The sequence below is a fragment of the Triticum dicoccoides genome, chromosome 1B (genome assembly GCF_002162155.2).
Source record: "Triticum dicoccoides isolate Atlit2015 ecotype Zavitan chromosome 1B, WEW_v2.0, whole genome shotgun sequence".
In the NCBI taxonomy this organism is placed as follows: Eukaryota; Viridiplantae; Streptophyta; class Magnoliopsida; order Poales; family Poaceae; genus Triticum; species Triticum dicoccoides.
In genome coordinates this window covers 688263831-688279467 of record NC_041381.1, presented here as the reverse complement: position 1 = coordinate 688279467, position 15637 = coordinate 688263831, and the positions used below count along the sequence as shown (strand labels likewise).

The 15637-nt window shown below is 44.8% G+C and overlaps 1 protein-coding gene across 2 annotated transcripts; it reads right to left on the bottom strand.

The window, feature by feature from the left end:
* Nucleotides 1-7132: 7132 nt before the first annotated feature.
* Nucleotides 7133-11081, bottom strand: LOC119349704 (ATP-dependent DNA helicase DDX11-like). 2 transcript variants are annotated; one of them, XM_037617787.1, is made up of 9 exons: nt 10892-11081; nt 10261-10803; nt 10093-10175; nt 9544-9897; nt 8827-9081; nt 8506-8748; nt 8201-8422; nt 7550-8114; nt 7135-7473 (listed from the first exon to the last, which is right to left on the bottom strand). In XM_037617787.1, the coding sequence occupies exons 1-9, from the start codon at nt 11037-11039 to the stop codon at nt 7268-7270; spliced, it is 2619 nt and encodes an 872-aa protein (XP_037473684.1). In that variant the 5' UTR covers nt 11040-11081; the 3' UTR covers nt 7135-7267. The 2 variants fall into 2 exon arrangements, with proteins under 2 accessions (XP_037473685.1, XP_037473684.1); XM_037617788.1 differs by lacking the exon at nt 8827-9081 and having other exon boundaries at nt 7133-7473.
* Nucleotides 11082-15637: the final 4556 nt, after the last annotated feature.

Sequence of the window (15637 nt, the reverse complement as noted above, 5' to 3'; positions counted from 1 at the left end):
AGTGGCTAGAAGCCATGAAATCTGAGATGGGATCCATGTATGAGAACAAAGTATGGACTTTGGTTGACTTGCCCGATGATCGGCAAGCGATTGAGAATAAATGGATCTTTAAGAAGAAGACTGACGCTGATGGTAATGTTACTGTCTACAAAGCTCGACTTGTCGCAAAAGGTTTTCGGCAAGTTCAAGGAATTGACTACGATGAGACCTTCTCACCCGTAGCGATGCTTAAGTCCGTCCGAATCATGTTAGCAATTGCCGCATTTTATGATTATGAAATTTGGCAAATGGATGTCAAAACTGCATTCCTGAATGGATTCCTGGAAGAAGAGTTGTATATGATGCAACCAGAAGGTTTTGTCGATCCAAAGGGAGCTAACAAAGTGTGCAAGCTCCAGCGATCCATTTATGGACTGGTGCAAGAATCTCGGAGTTGGAATATACGCTTTGATAAGTTGATCAAAGCATATAGTTATTGTACAGACTTACAGTGAAGCCTGTATTTACAAGAAAGTGAGTGGGAGCACTACAACATATCTGATAAGTATATGTGAATGACATATTGTTGATCGGAAATAATGTAGAATTATTCTGCAAAGCATGAAAGGATACTTGAATAAAAGTTTTTCAAAGAAAGACCTTGGTGAAGCTGCTTACACATTGAGCATCAAGATCTATATAGATAGATGAAGACGCTTGATAAGATTTTTTCAATGAATACATACCTTGATAAATTTTTGAAATAGTTCAAAATGGAACAGTCAAAGAAGGAGTTCTTGCCTGTGTTGCAAGGTGTTAAGTTGAGTAAGACTCAAAAGCCCGACCACGGCAGAAAATAGAAAGAGAATGAAAGTCATTCCCTATGCCTCAGTCATAGGTTCTATAAAGTATGCCATGCTGTATACCAGATCTATTGTATGCCATACCACTGAGTTTGGCAAGGGAGTACAATAGTGATCTAGGAGTAGATCACTGGAGAGCGGTCAAAATTGTCCTTAGTGGAATAAGGATATGTTTCTCGATTACGGAAAAGGGTTCGTCGTAAAAGGTTACGCCGATGCAAGTTTGACACTAATCTAGATGACTCTAAGTCTTGATCTAGATACATATTGAAAGTGGGAGCAATTAGCTAGAGTAGCTCCGTGCAGAGCATTGTAGACATAGAATTCGCAAAATACTTACGGATCTGTATATGACATACCCGTTGACTAAGATTCTCTCACAAGCAAAAACATGATCACACCTTAGTACTCCTTGAGTGTTAATCACATAGCGATGTGAACTAGATTACTGAATCTAGTAAACCCTTTGGGTGTTGATCACATGGTGATGTGAACTATTGCTGTTAAATCACATGGCGATGTGAACTAGATTATTGACTCTAGTGCAAGTGGGAGACTGAAGGAAATATGCCCTAGAGGCAATAATAAAGTTATTATTTATTTCCTTATATCATGATAAATGTTTATTATTCATGCTAGAATTGTATTTTCCGGAAACATAATACATGTGTGAATACATAGACAAACAGAGTGTCACTAGTATGCCTCTACTTGACTAGCTCGTTAATCAAAGATGGTTATGTTTCCTAACCATGAACAATGAGTTGTTATTTGATTAACGAGGTCACATCATTAGTAGAATGATCTGATTGACATGACCCATTCCATTAGCTTAGCACCTGATCGTTTAGTATGTTGCTATTGCTTTCTTCATGACTTATACATGTTCCTATGACTATGAGATTATGCAACTCCCGTTTACCGGAGGAACACTTTGGGTACTACCAAACGTCACAACGTAAATGGGTGATTATAAAGGAGTACTGCAGGTGTCTCCAATGGTCGATGTTGGGTTGGCGTATTTCGAGATTAGGATTTGTCACTCCGATTGTCGGAGAGGTATCTCTGGGCCCTCTCGGTAATACACATCACATAAGCCTTGCAAGCATTACAACTAATATGTTAGTTGTGAGATGATGTATTACGGAACGAGTAAAGAGACTTGCCAGTAACGAGATTGAACTAGGTATTGGATACCGACGATCGAATCTCGGGCAAGTAACATACCGATGACAAAGGGAACAACGTATGTTGTTATGCGGTCTGACCGATAAAGATCTTCGTAGAATATGTAGGAGCCAATATGGGCGTCCAGGTCCCGCTATTGGTTATTGACCAGAGACGTGTCTCGGTCATGTCTACATTGTTCTCGAACCCGTAGGGTCCGCACGCTTAAGGTTACGATGACAGTTATATTATGAGTTTATGCATTTTGATGTACCGAAGGTTGTTCGGAGTCCCGGATGTGATCACGGACATGACGAGGAGTCTCGAAATGGTCGAGACGTAAAGATTGATATATTGAAAGCCTATGTTTGGACATCGGAAGTGTTCCGGGTGAAATCGGGATTTTACCGGGTTACCGGGAGGTTACCGGAACCCCCCGGGAGCCATATGGGCCTTCATGGGCCTTAGTGGAAAGGAGAAAGGGGCAGCCCAAGGTGGCTACGCCTCTTCCCCCTCCCCTAGTCCTATTAGGACTAGGAGAAGGTGGCCGGCCCCCCTCTCTCCCTTCCCCTCCGAGGAATCCTAGTTGGACTAGGATTGGAGGAGGAATCCTACTCCCAGAGGGAGTAGGACTCTCCTGCGCCTCCCTCTTTGGCCGGCCAGCCTCCCCTCCTCTCCTCCTTTATATACGGAGGCAGGGGCACCTCTAAACACACAAGTTGACACAAGTTGATCCTCGTGATCGATTCCTTAGCCGTGTGCGGTGCCCCCTGCCACCATATTCCTCGATAATACTGTAGCGGAGTTTAGGCGAAGCCCTGCTGCTGTAGTTCATCAAGATCGTCACCACGCCGTCGTGCTGACGGAACTCTTCCCCGACACTTTGCTGGATCGGAGTCCGGGGATCGTCATCGAGCTGAACGTGTGCTCGAACTCGGAGGTGCCGTAGTTTCGGTACTTGATCGGTTGGATCGTGAAGACGTATGACTACTTCCTCTACGTCGTGTCATCGCTTCCGCAGTCGGTCTGCGTAGGGTACGTAGACAACACTCTCCTCTCGTTGCTATGCATCACATGATCCTGTGTGCGCGTAGGAAATTTTTTGAAATTACTACGAAACCCAACATATAATAGCATGGAACAATCAAAAATTATAGATACGTTGGAGACGTATCAGTAGGTTCATGAAATTAATTGAAAATACATGTATTTCCTTTATCCTTAATTGGCACTGCATTTTCATGGTTCACTGCTTTAGCACATGTTTATAATTTGTTGTTATGTTTTTATCCTTGTGTTGTCAGTCATGGTGTTCCATTGTACTATGCTTTTCAGTTGTGTAGTTGTGTTAATTTCAATTAGGGAACCATGCCCACTATTGAAAATATTCCAATATATGGGGACACTGTTGAAATTTAGGAAACAAGTAACTGCAACAATATCCATTTTTGGTTAGTTATCCTTGTGTTGTGCCTGTTAATTATCTACATCTGTTGTGTTCCGTTGTACATTGAAAGTTAATTGTACAATTATCTAAGTCATGTAGGAAATTATATGGACTATTGAAAATGTTCCCATTTTAGTGACAGGGCAGAAATGTAAACAAGTAGCTACAATGAGAACAAAAAGACGACATGATGGTAGCTTAATGTTGCACAAATGGGGCATGCTGGTAGATGATCTTATATATTAATATAGTTTCATTACAAATCATATCTTGATGCTCTTCCTATTAGAGTTGGATGCGCGACTTGCTATTCTCTTGGATGCACTTCGTACTGTTTATTTAGATAAAAGTCGTTAGCCTGACTTTATATTAATAAAGCCACCAAGCGTCACACAGAGATTCCACAACCAAACAAGAGCTAACCAAGAAGGGTACTAGATAACAGTACGACAGCCACAACTGGGAACAGAAGAACATGGCATGCAGGCCAACAAATAACCAGGCTAAGAAAACGATAAGTAGAAGGACACTAGAACCCATCTATGGATGTTGAGCTTGATCTGTACTCAAAATGGAGTTCGTTGTTGCCCTAACTGAGAGATCATAAGCTCCACTGCATCCTTGTCGCCCTCCTTAGTCAATGATTTCCACTTCGGAAAGAGAATGGAGAATTTGAAAATACAGTCGACGGCCTTGTTAGGGAATTGTTGCTCGACGGTAAATTTGTTCCTGGTGGTCCACAAGGCCAAACACATGGCAGAAAAACCAAACCAAAAGAGCCTCTTGAGTTGTCCCGCCAAGGAGCTTTCCAAGGGTCTTCGCTCCACAAAACTAGATGGGGCCCAAGACGCAACCAACCACTATCTGAAACAACTCCAGAATAACTGAGAAAGAGGATGCTGAAATATAATGTGACCAGAGTTCTCAACCAAACCACATAAAGCACAAAATTCAGAACCAAAGCCATTCTGTGTTCAGATTTGGTCAGCTGCAGGCAAACGCCCCGCATGACCTACCACATGCAAATTTTAACCTTAAGGGGAATGCGTGCCTTCCAAACTCCGTTAAACCTCGAGACAACTGGTCCACTCATCAACTTGCAATATAGAGACTTAACCGAAAAACGACCAGAAGAAGAATGGGGCCACGTCACCATGTTCACAGACTCCAAGAGCGTAAGATAGCAGCAAGGCGGTGCTAATCATCAACTCTATAGGAGACAACATCCTAAGGAAACTAAAAACCCAGTTCCTAGCAGACCTTCATGATGGAGATCTCAGGGGAAGAAACATATGTGGAAGAAGAGGGGAAAGCCAAGGAAAGGGGGGTCGTCTCCGGCCCACCAATCCAACCAAAAACAAACCGAGGCGCCATTCCCAACAGATTATTACTTAACAAGGGATCCAAAATTATCACGAACACTGACCAGCTAGCCCCAAAACTAGGATCCCCCAATCGTCGGGCGCTCGCTCGTATAGATCAGCTGGAGACGACTAATACAGGAGAACGGACGTACGAGCATAAACCTTTGTACGCGACCCGACCCTGTCGCAACTTGGCTACCGGATCCGTGTGCAATCAAGTTTCCTCACATGTATTTTGACAGATGTACGTCACATTCTTTTCTTTCTCCACTTTTCCAATCTTATCTATACTTGAGAGGGAAATATCTTTTGGCTCTCAGGTGTATATACATTTGATATGGATTTTTTTATAATTACAAAAATGTCAAAAGAATTCAGAAGCTTTTATTATAATAAACTTGACCTTCTTTTGTACCTTTATAAAAAGTTTCATGAAGAAAAAACTAGTGTTTATTTTTTTTTCCCACCAACAATACCATGAAAGTTGTTTCTTGTCCAAACTTTTTATACGAGTACAACAGAAGGTCATGTTTATTTCAAAACTTTTGACTTTTTCTATAATTACTATGTTTTTCATATAGGGTATATATATCACCTAGAGCCAAACATGCTTATGGAGTTTCCGCACTCAGGTGCATATGCACTTGGGTGAACAGCAAAATCTAGGACAACAACAACAACAACAACAACAACAACAACAAAGCCTTTAGTCCCAAACAAGTTGGGGTAGGCTAGAGGTGAAACCCATAATATCTCGCAACCAACTCATGGCTCTGGCACATGGATAGCAAGCTTCCACGCACCCATGTCCATAGCTAGCTCTTTGTCGATACTCCAATCCTTCAGGTCTCTCTTAACGGACTCCTCCCATGTCAAATTCGGTCGACCCCGCCCTCTCTTGACATTCTCCGCACGCTTTAGCCGTCTGCTATGCACTGGAGCTTCTGGAGGCCTGCGCTGAATATGCCCAAACCATCTCAAACGATGTTGGGCAAGCTTCTCCTCAATTGGTGCTACCCCAACTCTATCTCGTATATCATCATTCCGGACTCGATCCTTCCTAAAAAAAGGAAAAATAATTAAAGAAGACTGATTATTATTTTTTGTAAAAACGTTGTTGAATGTTTTACCAAGTTGCAAAATTTGTGATGAGAAAAAAAATCATGAAGTCTGAACAAAAATATATTTAAAGAATGTTCCAAAAAGGGCAATTTTTCTAAAGCATTTTGGAACATCAGTTTTTTTTGTGCTCATCTCTCCACGAATGTTTTTTCAACATAGAACTTTGCGTGTTGGTAAAACATTCAATAATGTTTGTCACAAGAAAATCAGATTTTTTTTAAAAAAATCCCTATTTAAAAAAAATAGTGTACATTTTGGAGCAGAACAACACTTCCAACTTTTCTGCCCCTATTGTACTCACTAGAGTACAACAGTGTAAACTGATGTGCTCTCAAAGTGCAATTTCTTGCAAGCTATATCTTACAGTTTTTCTCCTTGAAAACTATCTTATTGTTTTAGTTGACTTGCAAATTCTTATCAAATGTGGCAAAGAAATGACAACAGAGGTGTTTTGTCAGAGAACGTTCTCTGAACACATCAGCCACTCCCACTATCTCGACAACAAAAGGATTCAATCATATGGTATACATTTTTTTTTATAAAGGACGCTTTTATTATCTCAAAATGTAGCATCAAGCGGATACAAAGCATGATGAGCAACACCCGGCCTCTGCATAGCGAAGATGCATACATGGTAAGCTATACTGCCAAAATACGAATAACTTATTTTTTGAATGATTTGAAGGTTGCTCAGCACACATGCCGTACAAATAAGTTTTTAAGAAAAGGGTACATTGCACCTCCTAAAAAAATACCAACAAATCTAAATATTTCAACAACTCGCTGCAACAAGAAAATCTGGGGAAAATGAAGGCCATGTAGCCTTGAGAAAAAAAAAACATGGACCAGGTGATGCAGCAAAGCGCGTCAAACGCTTCTAGTATATGATTAAATGAGATCGATGACGGTGCTAGGCAGCAGATTATCATGTTTCCTTTAAATTTATTGAATATAAGAACTGGGGTGTGATGCTCCTCGGATCTGGGTGTGGGAAAAAAAGTAAATAACAAGGGTGCACATACCTTCGGTAACTGATACTCCCTCCGTCCGGAAATACTTGTCATCAAAATGAATAAAAGGGGATGTATCTAGATGTATTCTAGTTCTAGATGCATCCCTTTTTATTCATTTTGATGACAAGTATTTTCGGACGGAGGGAGTATCAGCCACCGATAACATGGGATTTCAAGTGCTAACTCAACCTTTGAACGGTTGGTCATCGCATTGCGCTCATATCAGCCAAACAAAAATGCACCACGGATATGCAAACCTATGTGTACATGGATTGGCTTCATTAATTGTAGCAATATTACATCTGTAACATTTCAATGTATTTGTTTGTTGATTTTGAAAAACTGAAGCAACAATCTATGAACTTCCCCGTAGTTTTGACCGCAAGTCAGCCGTGTCTTGATCCACTGGGGTAGCTTTTCAACGGGGCAAGAGAAACCCCTGCTTGATGAGGTGTGCGAGTAACGCGAGTCAACCAACAGCATTGCAGCATAGTCATTTACATGCCTGATTGCTCTGCCTGCAAGCAAATTTGTTCATCGTTTATCAACTAGAGCCAGAAAAATCATAAATGTTAAGATTGCACAGCAGCTTACCGATACACTGATTCACGGCTTTCATGCATAAGTTTTCATAGTACTCTTGACCACTTTTACCACTCTTCCTTAGAATACCAAAACCAGGCTCAACCTTGCATTCATCGTCCCTGCTCGAGGACTCGTCATCTCCAGCAACAGATGAGGTAGAAGAATAGTTTCCAATGTGTTTTATTGTCTCCATCAGTTCCACATCATCTGGGCTTGGATAAGGCAATCCAACCATCACAACACAACGACCCATACCATCGCTGAAGTTTATGCCTTCAGAGATCTTCCCACCAACAACAGCCATTAAAAGTGCCCCGTTGACACTAGTGTCTCCTGAACCTTTGCTGCAGCAGGATTGAATTGCCTCCTTGTATTTGTTGAGTATCATCTCGACATCCACACTGCTTCTTGGCTCTCTGAACACGTGCTTCTTCTTAGAAATCTTTGAAATTGTGCCTGAAGCCATCCATGCATCATAAACTTGCTTTTCATAATCATAGGAAGAGAAAAACACTACTATTCCCTCTGGTACTATTGTTGCTATATTGCAAAGAAAACGTCCAAGCTCTTCGATCTGCAAAGATAGGCAGATAAGAATAGGCACAAAAATAACGTGCAAACATTAGAGAGTAAAGGAGAAATGACTCGAGGTATACATACCATGGTAGGAGAGCTCCTTGAGCTGTGGCTGAAATCAAATTTCTTGCCTGAGGGCCCACATGGAACAGCTATAGGAAGAATACTCTCAGGGGGGACAATGTGGTTGCACGAGAAGAATTTTATATCACTAGGCAATAAGCCTGGAAACAAGCGCAGCCTTGTTTCTTCAATAGGCTGGAGGGTTCCACCGGCCATAATAACAGCATGTGCGTCATCTGTGACCTGCAAGAGGAAAGATTTATAAATACTCATGTGAAATAGGACAACTCTTGTCTCCAAGCAACATATGGAGCAAGGTACATCACCTCAGAAAATGTTTTCTCTGCGCAAAGCATCACAAATTTGATATATGCATCTTCAGAGTGTCCACCAGGCTTGTGCCGTGCAACTATGATTCTTCCATCATCATTGCAGTACAGTAGAGAGCGTAAAAAGTCAGCCAAAGCCTGAAAGCTTGTTATACTGCTTCCTTCACCATGTTGCTGCCCATGATTCAAATCACCCACACCAGTTTCGGTGAAAAATAATTTGTTGGCATAGCCACTAACCTGCATATCAGCAGTCAATCGATATAGGTTCTAGACACAACAAGACTGAATGGAAATGTAGTGGAAGAAATATTTCACCTTGTGGATTATATTGCTTTCCTTCAGATACTGACAAAGTTTTACTATGTTTATGTTATCGATATCAAGGGAGAACAAGAACTTATTTATAGTCACAGAGGTCACAGCAGAGGAACAATCTTCATTACTTATCAAACATCGTAGGAATGACCGTGTTAGAACTGTCAAGGTCTGGATGTAACGTCGATTTCCAGCTCCCAGAACATTCTGAAAACTATTGAGATATGCCTCCAGGTGGGAAAGAACTGCCCTCAACTAACGAAAATGAGAATCAGAAAATTAAGTTAGTTTCCACAACTGGAAGCAAACAGTCAGTTCATTTGCTAACTATATGTTGCTTAGTAAAGCGAAATTTAAAAATTCACCGATAAATATCATTTTTATTTACTATCCTGTTGTCTGCCACAACACAACTTAGCAAAGTCAAGCTCTATACCAGAAAATTCTCTTTGGTTATGTATCCTTATATGGTAAACCTACTTACAGCACCTCTATATTCGGATCTTGGAAAACATTATCGAAAGTGCAGAGAGAACAAAATTATGAAGATAGAGTACAACTGTACAGTCAGACTAATTCTGCATAGTGTGCGGAATGAGATGCGTCACAATCCTGAGGCAGTCAGACTAATTCCAACAGATGTTAGGGATCTAGAATTCAGAACAAAAACATCGTCATGATACTGTCAGGGGCAGGTCAATTATGAGGAAGACTAACCTGAGAAGATGTGACCTTTGAGTTGTACATGCTAGTAAGGGAGTCTGCTAAGTTGTGAGCCTCATCTATGATGACAACACTGTTCTTCAGATTAAGGCCAAGTGATTCTCTAGCAGACTTCAGCAACAAAGACTGGTAAGGAAGTACTACAAGGTCAGCTGAGCGGACCATGTCACGTGCACCGTAGTACGGACATGTTCCAATCTTCCTTCCAATTTGTGCCAAATCCTCGATATCCAATGCACCATGGTCAGACACTTCACTCCTGAACTGTTTCTGCAGACTTCTGTTTCTTAACATCGGGCACCCACAGGAGGTCTTTGTTCGGTGCCCTTTTTTGTTATCACCCTCGACCTGAACATTTACAGCCGCAAAAATTACTAGTTATTAACAACAAAAGTTATAAATGGGCAGCATACTAATGGTATTTAACAACCCAGCACATACAAATATCTAACAGAAAGAGCCCAATTTGGGTGCAGAAGTCCAAGATAATATCTAACAGAACAGCTGAGAATTGCAAATCAACTTGACGAAATTGAACCATGCCTTGATTTTGCTGCTCTTCTTGTTCTTTTGCAGCTCCAAGCACCTCTCGTTGATCCGGTTTGCGCTCCCCAGCTTCTGAACATCTGCAATCAAACGCACCACAGATCAACTAAACACAATCCCAGCCCCAAAACTAGAAGAACAAAGATAACCACATCACCCACTCACCCTTGTTAATACACAAGCTCTTTCTGGACCCCAAGCACACCGTCCTGAGCTTCCCGGAGAAATCCGTCCTCTTGAGCTCCCGGACAAACTGCGAGAGCTGCGAGTGCGTGCGGCTGGTGAAATACACCTTGGGGGTCGCCTCCTCTTCTTCCTCTTCGTCCTCGCTCTCACTACTACTGCTACCACCACCACCACGATGTGCCCGCTTCCCGGCGGCATGCGGCCTTGTGCCCTCCTCGCCATCGCTCTCGTACTCGTCAACCAAGAACTCCTCCTCGCCGTCGTTCTCCCCGGTCCCCTCGGATTTCTCCGAACCCCCCACCTTCTTCGTCCCCTGCCTCCTCCAGGGGTGAGTCTCCGACTTCTTACCGGCGCCCTTCTTAGGCGGCAGCGGTGTGAAATCCCGCATCCAGTCGGGCTCGTCGTCGTCTTCGCCGCCGGCAGCAGCGGGGACGGAGCCATTGGCCCGTTCGGGGGCGGCGTCGCGGCGGTCGAGGAGCCACTGGAGCGCGCTGCAGATGATGCTGAGGGTCTTCCCGGTGCCTGCGGCAACGCGGGGGAGGCTGAGTCGTCAGTGGTGGCTTGTGAGAACCGGAGGATGAGGGGGGGAAGGCGGCAGAGCAGAGCTTACCGGTGGGGCTTTCGAGGAGGGCGAGGGCGCGGGGCCCGGAGGAGAGCGCGCTGTAGAGGAAGGACATGAACTCCGACTGGATCGGGTACGGCGCGAAAGGGAACGCCGGGAAGTCCTGCCGCGGCGGCGGCGGCGGCGGCGGCGGCATTTTGGCGAGCGCGCGCTTGTGCGGTGGGTTTGGTGGGGGTTTCCCGCGGGATTGAAGACAACCAGAATACCCAATTTCGTTCTGGTGCTGTGGGCTGTGGGCTACTGGGCTGAAGAGCAGGCTGTGGGCCGAATATAGCCTTTTTTTTTTGCAGACGCCAAATATAGCCTTGTACGGATGCTAAACTGAATACATTTACGTAGAGCAACTAATTAACGAGCGCTCCTTCGGGAGCCTCACAACGATCAGCGCCAATTGGCGCGCTCACAGCCATTCGCCACGTGTCACGCTCTGGGCGCTCCTTCTGGATTTTGTTTTTTTTTTAATTTTTACGCACACGTTTTCGGCTTTTTAGACGGTTTTTTTCTGGGTTTTTTTGACGTTTTGGTTTTCTATCGGTCTTCCCTAGCTTTTCGACCAAATTTTTTTTTTGAAAAAAGTAATTCTTTTGCGCAAAAAAATGCAATTTTTTTTCGCGAGAGTCACGGTTTTGTTTTTGTGAGAGGCACGGTTGTGCTTTCGCGAGAGGCACGGCCGTGCCTTTTGGAAAAAAAAACATGTTTTCTATTTTTTTCTTTCGCGAGAGGCACGGTTTTGCTTCCGCGAGAGGCATGGTTGTGCTTTCACAAGAGGCACGGGCGTGCCTCATTCGGAAAGGAAAAAAAAAACACGTCTTTTGTTTTTTTTCTTTCGCGAGAGGCACGGGCGTGCCTCTTTCGAAAAGGGAAAAAACGTGTTTTCTGTTTTTTTTCGCGAGAGACACGGTTTTGCTTCCGCAAGAGGCACGGTTGTGCTTTCGCGAGAGGCACGGGCGTGCCTCTTTCGGAAAGGAAAAAAACTTTTTTTTCTTCCGCGAGAGGCACGGTTGTGATTTCGTCAGAGGCACGGGCGTGCCTCTTTCGGAAATAGAAAAAACCCGTGTTCCCGGTTCGGTTTTTTCGTCGGTTTTTTCCGTCCGGTTTTTTCGTGAAAAAAAGTTCGTGAAAACCTATCAACATGGGATCTAGTTTTGAAGATCTCGACGCGAGGAATCCAATGACGAAAGCGGTTCGAGATTTGGACGCACGGTTTAAGAGATAAAACGTTTTGAATAAACGAATCTACGAAAAAGGGGAAAACTCTCAGGTTGCGACAAGTGGCGCACATGCAGCGCGCCACTTGTCGCAACCTGGGGATTTGGAGTGATCTCCGCAAGGAGTACTCCTTAATTAGTGATTTCGTACGTATACTCATTGTTTTACGGTAGATTTTGGTATTCACCTGAATATCGGTGACCCAGTTAGCCTCATGTTTGGTTTGCTCCCACACTTTTGGCAACATTATTTTGATGCAATCTATGCCCCTCATGTTATGACTTGGAAAAGGGTGGCAAGATTGCCTCTATTGTAGTAGGGCATCTCCAAAGTTGTCCCCTAAAACGGACATACTATTCGTCCGTAGACGAGTCTGTGGACAGTGATAGGGGAGCCGGTCATCCAAACCTATCCATCAAACAGTTAGTCGCATTGCAAATGAAATTTAATCAAAATAGAAAATTTTCATGCAAAGCAAACGATTTTCATTCAAATCGGACCAAAGTCATGTCATTTTCGACATATTTCATCAAACAAAAAGCGGACATGACATTTTTTAAACATACAAAAACCTAGTCGAGATCTCCGTCGACTGTGGAGGGATCCGTGTCCCACGTTCTATCTTCCCCATGCCCGGTAAGCTCAACGGCCACCAGGAAGTGAAGTTGCGGGGCACCGGCAGACGTGCCCAGATGGGAGACGAGCGAACCACGCGGGCGGACAGAATGACGCGGAGACATTCCCATCCATTATCGCCTGCGCCGCCTCCGCATCCTCCTCCACAGCGATCACGTTGCAGCCAGTGTGAGTGCTACGTGCGGCCTTGTAGAGCGCCCGCTGGTGGTCGACGAAGTTTGGGTCCTCCAAGACCATGGCGGCCACAGCCTCCTCGCTAGCTGGTGATGCACAAGGAGGGCGCGAGGTTGTAGCATTAGTCCTCCTGCACCAGTCAAAACAACAATACTCGGCGGCACCTCTGCCATGATGGTGCTAAAGTGCGTATGCGCCTACTCCATGATGAAGCCGGCATGGATCGGTGCGTGCGCGGACACCGGCTCATCGTCGGGCGCGTGCTTCATCGTCGGGTCGTTGTCACTCACCTCCGGCGAGCTCGCAGGCAAGCCGACCTATATCCGTCGCACGTAGGGGTGAGTGTATGCGCGTATGTACGAGCGCTTGTGTGTAGTGTGTGTTAAAAAAAGTCCGAGACCGACGTGCACGGTCGTTTTGAGAATCCGTGTCTTACGCAGCCTCGAGCGTGCTGCCGTTCTCCCATCCCGCTGTGGAACTCCATGCGGCGCGGCACGGTTCAGACGGCGACGTTGGCGCCGCGGTACAGCCGCACAGGCGCGACGGGAGAGGGACTCCCGGCGCGGGCTGCGTGCCATGTTGCTGGTTTCACCGTCAGCCAGACAGCATGTTCCGTCGCGCCTGCGCGCCCCTAACAAGGGCGAACAGTCACTTTCAGAATCAGAAGAGAACGCCGCGTGTGCGGTGAGTCACCACGTGTGGATGACTGGATACACGGATGGCTGCCGTACGGACGCGACCTGGCGCCTGGTGAGCATCACATCACAGCATGTGATTCTGGGCTGGCACGCGCCGCCTAGGACCTCCGTAGCTAGCTATCTTCGGACATTCGTTGAGTTAGTTTTCAGATGAGGCGTGGACAATGAATAAATCCTTCGATGTCATTCTCTCCCACGACATGCACCTCGTGAGGACGCCCGATCAGTATGTGGGTGATGAAGTTTCCCTACAAGTATTTCCCTTTTTGCGATGGTCCTTACAAGTATTTTTGGTACATGTACGGCACATTCTCTTCTTTCTCTCCTTTTCTTCCGACGCTATCTGTACTCTCGAGTGCTGATAATGAAAATGGGTAATTAGTTAGTCCCCTTTTTATGATTTTTTTTTCGAAAAGGGGACTTCCCAGCCTCTGTATCAGAACGATGCATACGGACACTTAAATAAATAAAATAGGTTCAACAATGTCATAGAGTCTTGAAACAAAATAAAGGCGAGCTCACATAGAGCCTCGACGCCAAAACTAGAAAAGGCCATAAAGCCACAACCGGCTGGCAAAATAAAGATAGGAAAACTAATAGTCTATTTTATTACATGACCGTCATCCAAACCGGTTGAAGATATCTCGCGTTACCATCTCACACCGGACAGATCCAGTAACCAAACGCTCCTTGGCCTCCGTCGGAGCGAGTAAGGACCACATACGGATCAGTGTCGTATCACGGAATACAACCTGCAAAAAATGAATAGTAGTTAATCTGTTAAAAGCCAAATCATTTCTGCAGTTCCAAATTGCCCATAACAACGCACAAACTCCTGCACGAATATGTCTAGCTGTATCGGACTCTATCCCATCCAGCCACGTTCCAAATAACGACCCGACCGAACTCGGAGGAGTAATGTTAAAGGCAATTTACACGGTGCGCCACAGAATTCTCGCCCACGGACACTCAAAGAAGAGATGCTTAATGGTCTCGTCCTGATCACAGAAACTACACCTAGTAGATCCTGTCCAATTACGCTTAACCAAGTTGTCCTTTGTTAAAATAACCTGTTTATGGACAAACTACATAAACACTTTAATTTTCAAAGAAACTTTTACTTTCCAAATATGTTTGGAACTAGGAATGACAGTCGAGTTAATAACATCGATGTACATCGACTTAACAGTAAATTGTTCAGACCTAGTAAGTTTCCAACACAGCTGATCGGGCTGCTGAGCTAGCTGGACTTCCATCAGTCTACGCACCAGATGAAGCCAAGCTTTCCATCTATCACCAACAAGCACCCTCCGAAACTGAATATTAAGGGGAATGGACTGCATAATCATTGCAATTAGCGCGTCACGTCGCCTGACAATACGATACAGGGTTGGGTACTATAGAGGAGGTGGCACTCGCGATCATGAGCGTCGACAAGAACAACATGTCACCGGAGAGGAAGATTTGGTTCACGAACCGACAGAAGCAGATGTTCGCCCGCGACGACGTGAACTAGGTGAGACCTCGGCCGTGGACTATGGCCGTTCATTTTGAAGGCTGGCATGGAGCGTCGACTGCTGGCTTTGTTGCTGGCACCAAAAACTTGTTCATTTTGAAGGCCTTCTCATGTGCTGGCCGTTGGCTTTATTGCTGGCGTCAAAAAAACACGTTCATTTTAAAGGTTGGCTGGTGTGCTGGTCGCTGACGTTGTTACTGGCGTGGAACTGAAGGGAGACCATATGTAGGCCGCTCGCTTTGTTGTCGGCCGGCATGAGCCGCGGCCGCTGCCATTTAACTACATCTTTTGTTGTTTTGCGCGCGGATCAGATACGGCCGCACGCACGTTGGGTGCACACCCGACGCATCCACAAATCCGACGAACACAGCCTCATTGCCATCGAAACCGACGAAGCCGATGAAACGAACATCGAATTTGGCAACGAGTTGGAGCTGCCGATACTTTGTCGATTTCATAATATAAGAGCGTTTTTGACGCTAGGCAGGAGTACTCGTGTTC

Excerpts from the sequence above, each read along its gene's own strand:
- LOC119349704 (XM_037617787.1), bottom strand. The coding sequence starts at position 11,039 with ATGCCGCCGCCGCCGCCGCCGCCGCCGCGGCAGGACTTCCCGGCGTTC. Across the intron at positions 8,749-8,826 it reads AAAGCAATATAATCCACAAG|GTTAGTGGCTATGCCAACAA; the intron begins GTGAAATATTTC and ends GCTGATATGCAG. Across the intron at positions 8,423-8,505 it reads CAGAGAAAACATTTTCTGAG|GTCACAGATGACGCACATGC; the intron begins GTGATGTACCTT and ends TTCCTCTTGCAG.